The sequence below is a fragment of the Pezoporus occidentalis genome, unplaced genomic scaffold, assembly GCF_034315485.1.
Source record: "Pezoporus occidentalis ecotype Australia unplaced genomic scaffold, CSIRO_AGI_Poc_V1 ctg5, whole genome shotgun sequence".
In the NCBI taxonomy this organism is placed as follows: Eukaryota; Metazoa; Chordata; class Aves; order Psittaciformes; family Psittacidae; genus Pezoporus; species Pezoporus occidentalis.
Window position 1 is genome coordinate 12719931 of NW_026915835.1, and position 14236 is coordinate 12734166.

At 43.6% G+C, this 14236-nt stretch overlaps 1 protein-coding gene across 1 annotated transcript; it reads left to right on the forward strand.

Annotated features, from left to right (window-relative positions):
- Positions 1–3174: 3174 nt before the first annotated feature.
- On the forward strand, positions 3175–12420 carry CLN5 (CLN5 intracellular trafficking protein). Its single transcript, XM_062636952.1, has 4 exons — positions 3175–3416; positions 5783–5948; positions 8569–8794; positions 11283–12420. Exons 1-4 carry the CDS (start codon positions 3292–3294, stop codon positions 11792–11794), a joined length of 1029 nt encoding a protein of 342 aa, XP_062492936.1. The 5' UTR covers positions 3175–3291; the 3' UTR covers positions 11795–12420.
- The last annotated feature ends 1816 nt before the right edge of the window (positions 12421–14236 follow it).

Consider the following 14236-nt stretch of genomic DNA (forward strand, 5'->3'; position numbering starts at 1 on the left):
GGAAACCTGGGGAGTGATGTGAAATAAAGATGTGCCTTTTGTTTTAAATTAAACAGGCTCAGACGTATTTTCGGTCTCACTTTCTGGCCTGCTTACCGTAGCGGAGCAGTAGCACTGAGCTGGTGCTGTGTGGTGCTGTTACTTACCTGTATTGCTGCAGCTCTTCTGGAAGTTGGGTTGCTTCCAGCAGGACCTCACAAAGGCTCACCAATGTGTTTTTTTGGTTTACACACAGGACTGTAATGATGTAATGAATATACAGCTTTGAAAGCAAGAGTAAGTGGAGTTTAATCAGAAGGCTTCTGGGTTCTGATGCTGTTGAGGATCAGTGGTACCCTCACACATCAGGCACCTTTTGTCTATCCTAACCTCAGACTGTGTTCTAGGGAGTGGCTCCATTTTGCCAGGAAAACCAGATTTTCTTTAGAAAATGAACCTACGTTCTTTGATCTGCTCCCAGCTTCACAAATTTGTAGTATGGAGGTTCTGCAGGGGAAACAACAGGGCTTACACTGGAAATGGCATATGAAAGAAAGCAAAGTCCCTAGCAAAATGCATTCAGCTATGTATTGAGATGTTGGAAGTCTGTGCAGGATGATGCATAGAGATGCTTGAACAGCAAAGTGCTGAGATAGTGAAGGTCCCTGCTTGAGGGCAGACTGCTGTCTGCTGGATAGTGTTTGCTTCAGTCTTGTTTTTTTTTTTACAGTGTGGTGACTCCGGTAGATGTTCAAAACCAAACTAGCTATTCAAACCCACAACCTTTGGCTGCAGCAGGGGTTTGTTTTCCCCTTTCTCTCTGTTCCTTCCATCCTGTTGCTCTCAAGAGTAGAGATGGAGAAGGTACTTCCATAATTGGAAATCATACTGAAGAGTCTTCTTCATTGTATCAGGAAAATGTTTGGTTTTCACTAAACAAAAGAAAATACTCCAGGAAATGAGAAAAATATAGGAATCTTGTCAACTCCAGAAGCTGATTTTTCACAGAATCATAGAATGGCTTGGGTTGGAATAGACCTTAAAGCTCATCTAGTTCCAATCCCCTTCCCATTGACAGGGACACCTCCCACTACACCAGATTGCTCAAAGCCCCAACCAACCTGACCATGAACACTGCCAGAGATGTGGCATCCAAAACTTCTTTGAGCAATCTGTTCCAGTATAATCTTTATAGCCAGTCTCAATCTTTCCTCTAAGCCTGCCAATGGGCAAAGATGCAGATCAGTTCTGTGGGTTTATAAAGGACACTTTGACGTGTCTGGCTAATAGATAGCTGCTGATTCAGAAATAGCTAACAGTAGCTTTTTAGCTCAAGTATATTTATTAGTTTATTTTCTATGTTAAAATATGTTTCATAATGTAACTTAGGAAACTTTTGCTGCAAAGTACACCATTTTTTTCTTCTCATACAACCTAAGGGGTGCAATGAAGTGAGATACAGAAATGCTACTGAAATGAAAAACATCAATAGCTTGGCCATCTTAGCCACTTGACCCAACACTTTCAGCAACCACAGCAGTGCCTGAATAGAGACTTTAATATTCCAGACTGCAAACCCATGCTGAGCCAGGGCTAAGAACCAGTTCATACTGTATTTCTAGTTTGGCTAATGAGTGATTATGGCACCTTTATTATGTCATTTCACTTCCCTCCATCCTGGCTTTGTGGAAAGGATAAATTATCCTTCCCTTATTTCATAAAGTACTTCCAAGGTTACGCATCATAATCTGTAAAAAAAGGAATGACAGCTGTATTCCACACAAACACATAACCTTTTCAAACACATGAAAAAGCTGGCATCTTGTACTACACTGAAGATAGAAAAAACATGAGTAATAGCACACTTTATTTTATAAAGAACAAAACCAGAGCTTTACTTTAAAGCAGAGACAAATAACATGCATGAGATTAAAATGAAACACTGAAATATAGGTACCAGAATCCCATAGAATTATGGTAGAATCATGGAATCATTGAGTACCAGGTTGGAAGGGACCTCAAGGATCATCTGGTCCAATCTTTCTTGGCAAAAGCACAGTCTAGACAATATAGATCATGTATACATGCATTAAATTAATGTATAGTGCTGAATGACATGGATTTTAAACATAAGCAGTATAGAATCAGGCAGCAACGAACTGAGAGAGAGAAAAGTGGCTGAAATGAAAGATTTCAATAGCTGTGCCATCTTAAGGTTTTTTGAACACCTCTAGTACCTCCAGCATTACAGAGACTGGTATTCAGCAGCCTATCATGCATATTTATGTAGGATGCAGGGTTTTCCACCTCCAGTTTTGTTTGGAGATAGGCTAGCATAATGCTGACTAGAGAACTGATTGTTCTTTAGGGGCTTATATGCAAGGAATGAAATGGTATATTTCTCTGCCTCCTGGTAGACAGAAGTTCACAGCACAGTTATTATTTATCCAGTGAACAGCATACACCAGCTCTTTCACCGTGGATGCTAACTACCAAACATCCTCCTGAGCTCTGATGCTAGCATAGCCGGTTTTGAACTTTACAGAGCTGGAAAGATCTCTTTGCTGCAGGGATGCAGCTTGCAAAGCTGTAGTTGCCGTTTCCCTTAGCCAGAGTTCCTCTGATATAGTTCTTGCTATGTTGTAAAAATGAGAGAATAAACCTCTATCTAATGCCCATAATGTAAGCTGTTACAACCTGAGTTAAGTGTTCTAGAGTGGGTGACTGATGTATAAACTTAGCTTGAAGCCCTGAAAAGCTTCAGACGAGACTTCTGGGCAGCCAGAAGAGGCTCAGGACACCTCTGTTTGTCACAGCAAACGACCTTCTGCCACTTGGTGAGGCCTCAACTCATCGTCCTGGGTCCAGATCCAGGTCATCCCTCTCGGGGCATTCCGCTTGTAAGAATGGGAGTTTCATGTGTGTTTTAAAGTGGCCCCAAAGCGTGAAACAACACCCCGAGCTGCTAACAAGTGCTTCGGATAAAAGAATGCATAACTGTCTCCAGAAGACCGAAATCGTGGCTCATCAAGTGACGTTTTTAAAGGCCGATTCACCACACGGCAGGTTTCCTTCGGAAAGAGGTTAAAAACTCCCTGCGGTTGGTCGGGACCCCACGTACAGCGCGAACTCGCCCTTCCTGCTTCACGCCCTCCGGCCCGCGGACTCCCGGGCCACCACCGCCTCCCCGGGGACTGTGGGCGGGCTCGGGGGCGGCCTCACTCCTTCCCTTCCGCCCGGCCGTCTCAGCCCCGCCGCCTCCCCCGCCGGGCCGCAGGACCCGGGCCCGCAGACCCCGAAGGGCGCGTCGCCATGGGCGCCGCTCGACGCTACCGGCTGCTGCTGCTGCGTCTGCTGCTGCTGGCGGCGGCGGTTTGGGGTCTGTGTTTCTCGGCGGGGTCCCGCTCCCCGGAGCGGCGGTGGCCGGTGCCTTACAGGTGAGTGAGTACACGGACGGGGCCCAGCGGCCAGAGCTGTAAGAGGCACGGCTCCGCGGCTGCCCGCACCTATCCGCCCCCCCGCCGCCGCTTCCTTCGCGACCCGTCAGCTTTCTGCTGGTTTTCTTTGCTTATTTAATTTTTGTACTGAAATGGCCATGAATAGTTTCCCCTTTCTAATCGCGGGGGTATTTGTCATATATATGCAATACTGGGTGTATTTAGCTCGCAAGGGAGTGGGTGTCCCATCCCTGTGAGCTCTGTCAGCAGTGGGAATGACTGCCCTTGCTTTAAAGATGATCCTTTAAATCCCATTCTAGCGAAGAGTTACAATGAGGAAGTCAGGCTATGATTTATTGTATTTTTTTTAAATTTAACTTTCCTTCATAGTTCCGCTCATATTAAATGAAATCGTATAAACACCCTATTTCTGCTGCAGGGCTTTTTTAGCTCCAGAGGAAGATGTGGTGGTGCTGGGGAAAGCAGAAGAGTTCGTGTTACTGCATTTTACTGGAGCAAGTAGCTGCAGTTTGAGTTATGCCGAGGAAATGAGCTCTTCAGAGAAGAGCTATGCTTGTGTGTGTATTTTTTGTGGGTTTGCTGTTTGTAAAGGGAGGTGTTCCCAATGTTTAGCTGCTATCTAATACACACCTGAAGTTTTGAAAGCCTGTTGTGTAATTACGAGCAGTTATGTTTGTATCAGGTGATGCCTGAAGGAGCTGATCTTGTAGTCACGAGTTGTTCAGATTTTCCAGCAAGTTCAGTAGTTGCAAGACTGGGTCTTGGGGTGGTTGAACTGGAGTGCAAGCCTGTCAGTGTGAGAAACTCAGAAATGTGGTATTTTAGTGCTTCTTAACATGCTTGTTACCTCCTTGTCACATGCAAGGTGCAGTGGGAGGGGAAGTTGAAAACACAAGGTGTGCAATTTAGAAACAGGATTTAAATGTGTGGCTGGCATAAGTCTTTGCTTTGTAACTGTGTGTTCTTTTTTCAGCTTCCTTTCCCTTCCCTTTTTCCCTGGACAAAATAAAGCTAACATACTGAAGTACCCAGCAAGCTTGGGGAAGTCGGCACTGACAGTCAGTCATGTCTCAGCAGGGCTCCTGGCCTTACTATGGCTCAGGAAGTCCCATGTCCTTGAGTCATCTCATGGCTGGGCTATTTGTGTCATTCAATAGCTCTGGGTGACTGTGTTCAGTTCTCAGGCTGTGCCCTGTGCAAAGCTGTGTTTGCCAGTCTGTCTTGGTAACAGGAATATAGGAACCTGTGTTTTAACTGAAATACAAGGAGTGAATCTGAGGGAAACTGGGGAAGGGAAGACTTGTTGGAAAAGTGTTTTGCTGGTTTTATATAAAGTGACAAGTAACCAGATTCGGTCTTTGGTTTTTGAGGCTTAATAGGAATGGTGGATGGAAACAGTGATCCTTGGGAGGTTCTTAGACCTCATTATCTAAATTAGCATTGAGGAATAGATTATTTTTTGTTATTGTTCTGATATTGGCAATATTCTAGAGGAAAAATAGCTCCATGGGGGGAGCTCTTACTGTGTGATAGTTTCCCAGAGCAAACTGGTCAATCCCTGTGTAGACCGACTGTTAAGAGGCAGATCTCAACTGCTCTCTCCCCAGCATCTGTGTGTCTTTGATTTTGCGGGTATAAGTCACCCTTTGTAATCTGCATCGTTTCAGCTCCGTCGCAGAATCAGCCAGGTTGGAAAAGACCTTCAAGATCACCATATCCAGCCATTACCCCAGGACTGCCAAGTCCACTACCAAAATCAGTCATTAACATTATAATGTCCAAGTCATATAATCAGTTAATTTCTTCCATTTGAGCCATAACATGAACATTTTCATTAACCTGTTTGAACTTGGGACGTTAAGTACACAGAAATAGTTACATGTTCAATAGATATCCATTTCCAGTAGTGTTAGTTAATAAATAACTGTGCTTACCAAACTTGTTCTTGTCCAGGTTATATAAAAGAAGTTAAAAGAATTCAATGCTTGCTGTAATTCACAACTGGCCATATGTGCTCCTTGCATTCAGGGTTCTTCACTGAATATTTCTTATAAACAGTCTTTTGTCAGTTGCAGAAGAGTTGTATTTCCATTTGTATTGTGGTCAGTACTGTATACAACATGGCTGGCATTTACGAGTCTGAAGTCCTGTTTCTGCAGATGCGCACCTCAGCATCTGACCAACTTGTGTAGCTCCAGGTGTTGCAGTGTCTGTATCACAGAACCCATCTTTGGGGTGGCTGGACACTTGGACTGTCCCACTCAGGCCCTTAGGAAGCCACAAGGCAGTTACTCCAGCCAGGAAGCTGTGCTTATCGTTCTCTGTGCTTCTCTTTCTCAACACAGGCGCTTTGACTACCGTCCAAAAACCGATCCTTACTGCCAAGCTCGTTACACCTTCTGTCCCACTGGCTCTGCCATTCCAGTTATGAAAGAAGAGGATGTCATTGAAGTGTATCGATTACAGGCTCCAGTATGGGAATTTAAATATGGGGACCTACTAGGACATTTGGTAAGGTGATGTTTCTGTTTAACAAAGTTGTAGTGGCAAATTAAGCTGAGTTCAACAGAAGTTGTCAAGAAGGGGAGCTGTAACATTGGGATGTGTTTGCATGGAAGAGTATTGGAGCACTCAAGTTCAGCTATCTATAGGAAAGATACCCAAAGAGCTATAAGTTTTAAACAGAAGTTACAGAGTTTAGCTCAGCTAAAGAAAAGAGCATGACCAGCGCTGTTGGTGGGTTTGAATGTGTTCCCCCATGAACCTTTGGCAGTGTTTTGTTTACTCACACCGTTACATTTGTTCTTTTTTCTGCACCAGAGCTGCATGAAGAAAATACATTTATTTATCCCCTTATATCAGATGAAGTGCATTAAGGAATCACAGAATGGCTTGGAAGGGACCTTTAAAGGTCATCTAGTCTGAGCCCCCTGCCATGAGCAGGGACATCCTCAATTAGATGAGGTTGCTCATCTTCGGTGAGATGAGCCCTGTCCAGCCTGACCTTGAATCTTCTTTGACTTCTTCTGGCAATTCAGGTGAACTTAAATCAAGCATTTACCTGTATCCAAAAACTTGTTGCCTCCTTCAAAGCAGACCTAAGAAGCACATCTTCCCTCTGCAGAGGTTTTGGACCTTTCAGATACCCTGCTTTAGCCTTGCTATTGGTTCAGTACAATAATCCCGTTTTGCAGTGCCAGTGCTGCTCTGCTTGCTTGCCACTGTCTAAGTTGAAACACTAGGTTACAGACTGCACAGTTAGTTCAACACTCTTACTTTAGTTCCTTTACACCTCTTGGGTGAATACCATCTGATCCCCCTGGTTTGCACCTGTCTTATCTGTGTTCATGTTTAACCATGCTAAGTGCAAGGTCCTACACCTGGGTTGGAGCAATCCCAAGCACAGCTACAGGTTGGGCAAAGAAGAGATTCAGAGCAGCCCTGTGGAGAAGGACTTGGGGGTGTTGGTTGATGAGAAAATGAACATGAGCCAGCAGTGTGCGCTTGCAGCCCAGAAAGCCAACCGTATCCTGGGCCGCATCAAAAGGAGCGTGACCAGCAGGTCGAAGGAGGTGATCCTGCCTCTCTGCTCTTGTGAGACCTCACCTGGAGTATTGTGTGCAGTTCTGGTGTCCTCAACATAAAAAGGACATGGAACTGTTGGAACAAGTCCAGAGGAGGGCCACGAGGATGATCAGGGGACTGGAGCACCTCCTGTATGAAGACAGGTTGAGGAAGTTGGGGCTGTTCAGCCTGGAGAAGAGAAGGCTGAGGGGAGACCTCATAGCAGCCTTCCAGTATCTGAAGGGGGCCTATAGGGATGCTGGGGAGGGACTCTTCATTAGGGACTGTAGTGATAGGACAAGGGGTAATGAGTTAAAACTGAAACAGGGGAAGTTTAGATTGGATATAAGGAGGAAATTCTTTCCTGTTAGGGTGGTGAGGCACTGGAATGGGTTGCCCAGGGAGGTTGTGAATGCTCCCTCCCTGGCAGTGTTCAAGACCAGGTTGGATGAGGCCTTGGGTGATATGATTTAGCGTAAGGTGTCCCTGTCTATGGCAGGGGGGTTGGAACTAGATGATCTTAAGGTCCTTTCCAACCCTAACGATTCTATGATTCTGTGATTCCAAACCGTCTGTTGCCAGTTCTGTCCCATAACCTTCACCTACTGGAGTTGAAGGTGTTTTGTCCTCAAACTGTGATGCTGAAACCTGAAACAGAGCCATGAGCTGAGACCTTGTGAGTGCTAAAGAGAGCAGCAGTATTACCTGATATTAATACACTTTCTTAGTGTATTAACTTTTCTGTTGTTAAAAACTTACGTGTTTGCATGGACATGAATACCTGTCAGGAGTGGACAGCCATCTGGTCTGAATGGTGGATTGTGGGGAGTTGGTTGCTTTCATGGTTCTTTCTTGAATGTTATGATCAGTATTTAAGACTGATCATTAGACTTTACTTAAGACTGATCATTAGACTTTACTTAAGACTGATCACAGACTTTCATATTTGCGTGACTCCATGAATGAATACTTTAATTAAAGAATCTCAGCTTCAGTGATAGTTTTATCAGTAGCATAATTAAGCTTCAAAGCACAATCCCTAGTGAATAAATACTAGTGAACATGAAGGAGCAACATCAGAACCAAGCACACAGAGTCAAAAATTGAAATAGCTTCAAATATCAGAGTTGCTAAACTAAGGTTCGATTGATTTATTTACAGCTTTTAAAAGAAATACTTATCTCATTCCTCTTGTGGCTTTAATTACTAAGATCTGGTTTTGGCAACTCTGTTCTGGTCTTTATTTCTTTGATACCCCTTGTGATGTTGATTCAAAAGTGAATTTGAGTTTTGAAGATGAGCTCCCACAGAGTATCTGGAGGCAGAATTCGTAATGGATGGATAGACAACCGCTGAGACAGTATGGTTCTATGATAAAAGTATGTGTGTGATACAGTCCAGTATGTTGTGCACCTGTGCTGAATAATCCAAGGTGTTATAGGACCCTCTTTCTGTCTTCTTGCCCTATTACACAGCAGCTTCCAGGTGTCTTATTTTCTGTACAGCTCAAGCTGAAGTAGTTTTTATGTTAAGTTCTGGGACTTTAGTGGGTTTTTTTCTTTTTCAGAAAATTATGCATGATGCTGTGGGTTTCAAGAGCTCTCTAACAGGCAAAAACTACACAATGGAGTGGTACGAACTCTTCCAACTTGGGAACTGCACGTTTCCACATCTCCGGCCTGGCATGGATGCACCGTTTTGGTGTAACCAGGGCGCTGCCTGCTTTTATGAAGGAATAGATGATGCACACTGGAAGGAAAATGGAACTTTAGTTCTTGTGACCACAATATCAGGTAGGTTTCAGATGCTTTGGGTAGTGCTAATATAAAATATAGAGTCAGCCTTGTCTTCATGTAAAGCAGTATCTTTTATGTTTGTAGGTTATTTACAATGTTAGTCACCCGTGCTAATTTTGCACTGAAATACTGTCTCTGCACTCTATACAAAAAGTGGTCTGAGGCTGCTGGTTTTTGAACAAAATACCCTGAAGAGTTGTTAAATGAGAGTCATTTGTTGTTGCTGTACAAAAACATTGAGTCTCTTGAGTGTAAAAATGGAAAACAGCTTGTACAGAACCATTATGGACTTGTTCACATGATTTCACCAAAACAAAATCTTCTATTGTGAAGTGACAGATGACTGCTGAGATAGAAAAACTGGTGGAAATGTGTAAATTACTGGGCAAACAAATAAGGCATATTTAGAAATTGTCTCAGAAATACAAAGAATACTAATCCCTTATTTCTGTCTCCTCCATTATGTGTTATAAAAACTGTGCAAATGTCCTCAGTAATAGGTCTCTGTCATATGGTGTAGAACAAAACCAGGAATTACACCTCTAAATAAGTGGATGATCACCATAATAGCTTCCTTGTGTATATTGAACACTGAAATCCTAAAATAAAAAGGTCCTTTATATAAATCTGACTGACTACTGTAGTAATACAGTGAATGACTTACAAACAAAGCCCACTGAGGACTTGGAGAATTGCAAATTTTGTGATAAAATGACTTACCCTGCAAAGTTAGCTGTGTACAGGGCACAGTGGAAAGTTACAGATAGAGTGATGTGCTGCTTTATGTTTGCTCGCATCCACCTTCAGCAGCTTTACTGGACTTGGTCTCTAGGTAATTTATCCAGTGCTGAAAGTTACTGTGGAAGAAGATGAACGGGTGCAAGTTCAGATGAGACGCTGGAAGAGGTTGCCCAGACAAGTTCTGGCTGCCCCATCCCTGGCAGTGTTCAAGGCCAGGTTGGATGGGGCTTTGAGCAGCCTGGTCTAGTGGAAGGTATCCTTGCCCATGACAGGAGTTTGGAACTAGATGATCTTAAGGTCCCTTCCAACCCAAACCATTCTATGATTCTGTGACCATGAGCTGAACTTGCTTTCTTCAAAGAGCAGGCAAAAAGCATCCCATCTTGTGGGAGAGGGCTTTAACGTATGAAACAGCTGGTCCTCTTTGCCTGTGTGAGATCCTACACTGCTTTTTGTCAGCAGACCATAGTAAAGCAATCTCATTTTCCTTTAATGCCTGCTGGCTGTGTTAATGTTACTTAGGGGTATGTTTCTTCTGTAAAATAGGTCAGGAATAGCCAAAATCAGATTTTTGATTGCTTAGGCATCTTCCAAGAGATTATCATGGAGATACGCATTAACCTGTAATAATTTTTGTTTAATTTAAGAGGTTAAGGCCAGAACTCCATATGAAGTTCATCTCAGTCGTGTTAGCAGAGACAAATCCTTCTCAATAACATGCCTTAAAGAATACACACTTGGAAGGTAATCTGGTAGGAATTCGAGAAGCTGAAGGGGATCTTCAAGTCCGTGTATAGCAAGCTGTTTGACTGTGTCTTCTGATGTGTTGTGCAAGAAGAATCTGCAAAATTTGGTCATGCTGTGAATAAGAGGTGACAGATCTGAGTCATGGATGGTTGTACTGTGCTGTGGCTGAGGAAGGAGAGGGTGGGAAGGACTCAGATGAGGTGCAGTGCTAGGACTGCAGGAAAAATAGAAGGCAAATTAGCCCTGTGCATCAGCTGTATTTTGGAGCAGAGGCTGGTGCATCACCCATAGCAAGCTGCCAGAGAGATGAGTTGAGTTAGAGATGTTTTCCTCATTCCAGTTGTGAAAACACCATCATCAGAGTACTCCAAACATGTATTCTGAATTAAAAAATAATCCTCAAGGGCTTTAAGTTTACTGGTCTTCACACCCCACTCATCATTTGGCTTTTAGTTCAGTTTGCTGTCTGAGGAGCTGCTAAAACAGCAGGTATCCCAGTCTGGAGTTTCTTGTGTGGAGACATGAAACTTCTGCCCTGAGGCTCATTAAGATCCTTTCCAACCCAAACCATTCTATGAATTGCTGAATTTAGGTAAAACTTCAGGAAGTGCAGAAGCACCTGTTGTGCCGGTGAGCACTTTGTTAGCATCTCTGGTAGGTTTTGCCACCTGTACTGCTTGTCTGCATGGATAAAACAAAATCAGAACTGTCATGGTTCCCTGATGTTTGGATGTTTTGGCATAGTAGCAGGAAATAGGGCAGAAAAAGGAATTACAGTTTAAATAATTTACCCAGCTGAAAAAGCTATATTTACATATATTGCTTCTCCCTCCAACTTACGCCTTGTATGGTCAGGTAATGTGTCCTTGTATGGTCAGGTAATGTTGCACATAAACTTCTTCAGGGAAGGAAAGGCGAACCTTGAAATAGATGGAAAATATTTTGAGTCATGTATTTGTTACGTTGTCTCTGTAATACCTGTTTTCATCTCTTGCAGGAGCCATGTTTAATGAAATGGCAAAATGGGTAAGACACGACAATGAGACTGGCATTTACTATGAGACCTGGACAGTTCAGTCAAGTCCTGACAAACGGTCAGTAGTGTGGTTTGACTCTTACGAATGCTCTAAATTCATACTGAGAACATACCAGAAGCTGGCTGACTTAGGAGCTGTCTTTAAGAAGATACAAACAAACTATACAAGCATAATTTTATTTAGTGGTGAGCCTGTTTATCTGGGAAATGAAACATCTATTTTTGGACCGGTAGGAAACAAGACATTGGCAGCAGCTATAAGGGACTTCTACTACCCATTTAAACCTCATCAAACAGTCAGGGAGTTTTTTGTGGATCTTCTAAAAATTATTGATCATGTCATCTTGAATCATCAGTTTTACTTCTTCTACAACTTGGAATACTGGTTTTTACCTATGAAGTTCCCTTATCTCAAAATAATTTATGAAGAGGTCCCTTTACCTACTGGAAGCAAAACATCCTTTGATGTGTAGTGGCTTACAGAAGAACCAAACTTGCCCTTATGACAGAATAATCTTAAGGACGTGGGAGGGCTGCCATGATGGAGCTCAAGTGTTTCACTGCCAGCTGTAAAAGTTGTGTTGGGAAAGCTTTGCTAGACCACATGAAAGACTCTGCCTTTTTTTTTTACTTGTTACCTGTATAGCTTCAGTGTCTCTGACATGGCTGGCTTCTGTGTGACGTGTTATCTAACGATGGGCCAGCGTGGCTGCTCTTGGCTAGACTGCAGTGCCAAAGGGTGCATGGGAGGCAGCCTGCCTGCTTTAGTCTCCACATAGGTGGCCATGTGGCCACCACCAGGGGTGGACGTGAGCATTACAAGGACTTTCTGGTCTGACCAGCTCAGCTAATCCATGTGTTGGAGCTGACAAACCTGAGTGCCTGGATGTGCCCAGTCCCCTCAACATGTGCCTTACATTGACATTTCCATATTTCTTTGGTTTGTCCAACTGGGACCTATGAACTGTTCTCTGATTTGTGACATAGGTTTTTGTCAGGGTGTGAAGGGGCAGAATCTACTAGAAGATGGCATGGGTGGTATCTTTTTCCCACTTTGTTTCCTTTACTTGCACTGTAAACATAATATATATGGCTCTTCCCAAGATTCGTGTGTGTTTTCTGGCACAAATAGAAGGCAAACAGCCTGTTCTGATGTCGGCATTGATGCATAACTGCAGCATTCTACAAGTCTCCTGTCTTGAAATCTGCTGGAGGCTTCAATTAGGTCAGTTTCATAGAAATCGTGTTTATATTACTTTTAAATGTCTTCAAAAAGCACCGAATCCTTACTGTGAAAGAAGCAGTGGCAGTTTGTGGGGTGTCAAAGTCAGTTAGAAATCCATGCTGGTGATGGATTTGCCTGTGGGAAGGGAGTGCTGTGTGCTTAGTGCTCAGTGCTGTGTGCAGTGATGGTGCTGTGCCAGCTGCAGTGTCCCTGAGTCCTGTTCCAGGTGATCACGGTGGAGCAGCTTGGCAGTGGGTTTCCTTTAAACTCGATTGACCAAAGCAAAGGGAACACCGGTTTTCTGGAGACCAGCAAGGTGCCTGTACCCTAAACACATCAGCAGCGTAATCGTCTCCAAATGTACACTGGTCACTTTATTTTTCTAACTAGCTGCAGAATGATTAGTGCTGCTGCAGAGGTTATTGCCACATCATGGCTAAGCAGTGACACAGGAACCCAGCTCTGCAGTTTCAGCTGGCTTGGGCCAAGTTAAGAACCTGGTGCAGGCAAAGAGGGGAGTATACAGTGATTTGATTCAGTTCATAAGAATGGCAGAAAATTAACCTTGTGTTAAAAAGTCAGTAAAATTAATTAGTTGAATTGCATTATCCTGTAATGGGATGAGCATGACAGTGGGAGATGAATGAGGTAAGCACCTCTGTGCTACAGGGGAAGGCTGCTCATCAGTTTCACATACGTGAGACTTCATCTTCTGCCTCACCCTGAAAGACTTTACTCTGCAACCAGCTCTTGCTTTAACCAGCTGAGGGACTCCTGGGAGGAATTTTTCAACTGATACTATGCCATCTAGCATAATACTATCAAAATGGCTATGAACAGTTAGAGCAAAGCATCATCACCTCCTGAAACTTTGAGGGTTCATACCACCTCTGAGAGTCAAAATCCCTTGAAGGGCTTGATGCTACAGGCCATGGGGAAGGGACTGTTCTAAAGCCTGTCTCTCTTCTGCTGCATCAAGGCTGTTGTAGAGTGCAGAGGACAGCTTTTGGGTGCCTGAGCCTCGAAGGGAAGAAAGACACTGGCCATCAGGTAGGTCTGCAGGACCTTCAGCCTAGATATTCTGTTACTGTCAAGAGATTTCAGCATACAGGATTAGGAAATTGACCCTTTTCCTCCTTATCCCGCACCTTAAATACTCAAGCCTTTGTTTGGGGGAGGGTTCAGGGGTGACACTTAGATCTTGCTCCTTGGGGATAAGGCAGCAAAAGGGCTCTGATGCTATATCCACCAAAGTTCTTGCCTTACTAGTGTTTAGATCAGGCTTTGAGATCCAAGTTGCCTGGTTGCACATCACAGTTCTTTATCTTATAACCATGTAAGACTGTACAGCAGAGGAGGTACCAGGTATAACAAGTCTCCTTATTCATGTAACAAACCATGACAGCTGATCTTCATGCAAGAGCTTCCTAAAAAGGGAAACTATGCATTTTCTGTCATGTTGCAAGACCAGAAGGAGCAGGTACTTTCCTGTGAGAGGTCTAAAGCTGTTCTAGTTGCTCAGCATGTTGCCAGGAAATGCCAACTTACAAAAGCCTGGGTGGAAAGCAGTCAAAAGCATACAGCAGTCTCCATTTCAAAGCACGTGAACAACAGCCAGCACTGGATGTGATCCCGCAGAAAAACCTTATAAAAAGTACGAACAGATGAACAAGATGAAAATACAGAACAT

Excerpts from the sequence above, each read along its gene's own strand:
- CLN5 (XM_062636952.1), top strand. The coding sequence starts at position 3,292 with ATGGGCGCCGCTCGACGCTACCGGCTGCTGCTGCTGCGTCTGCTGCTG. Across the intron at positions 3,417-5,782 it reads CGGTGGCCGGTGCCTTACAG|GCGCTTTGACTACCGTCCAA; the intron begins GTGAGTGAGTAC and ends TTCTCAACACAG. Across the intron at positions 5,949-8,568 it reads GGGACCTACTAGGACATTTG|AAAATTATGCATGATGCTGT; the intron begins GTAAGGTGATGT and ends TTTCTTTTTCAG.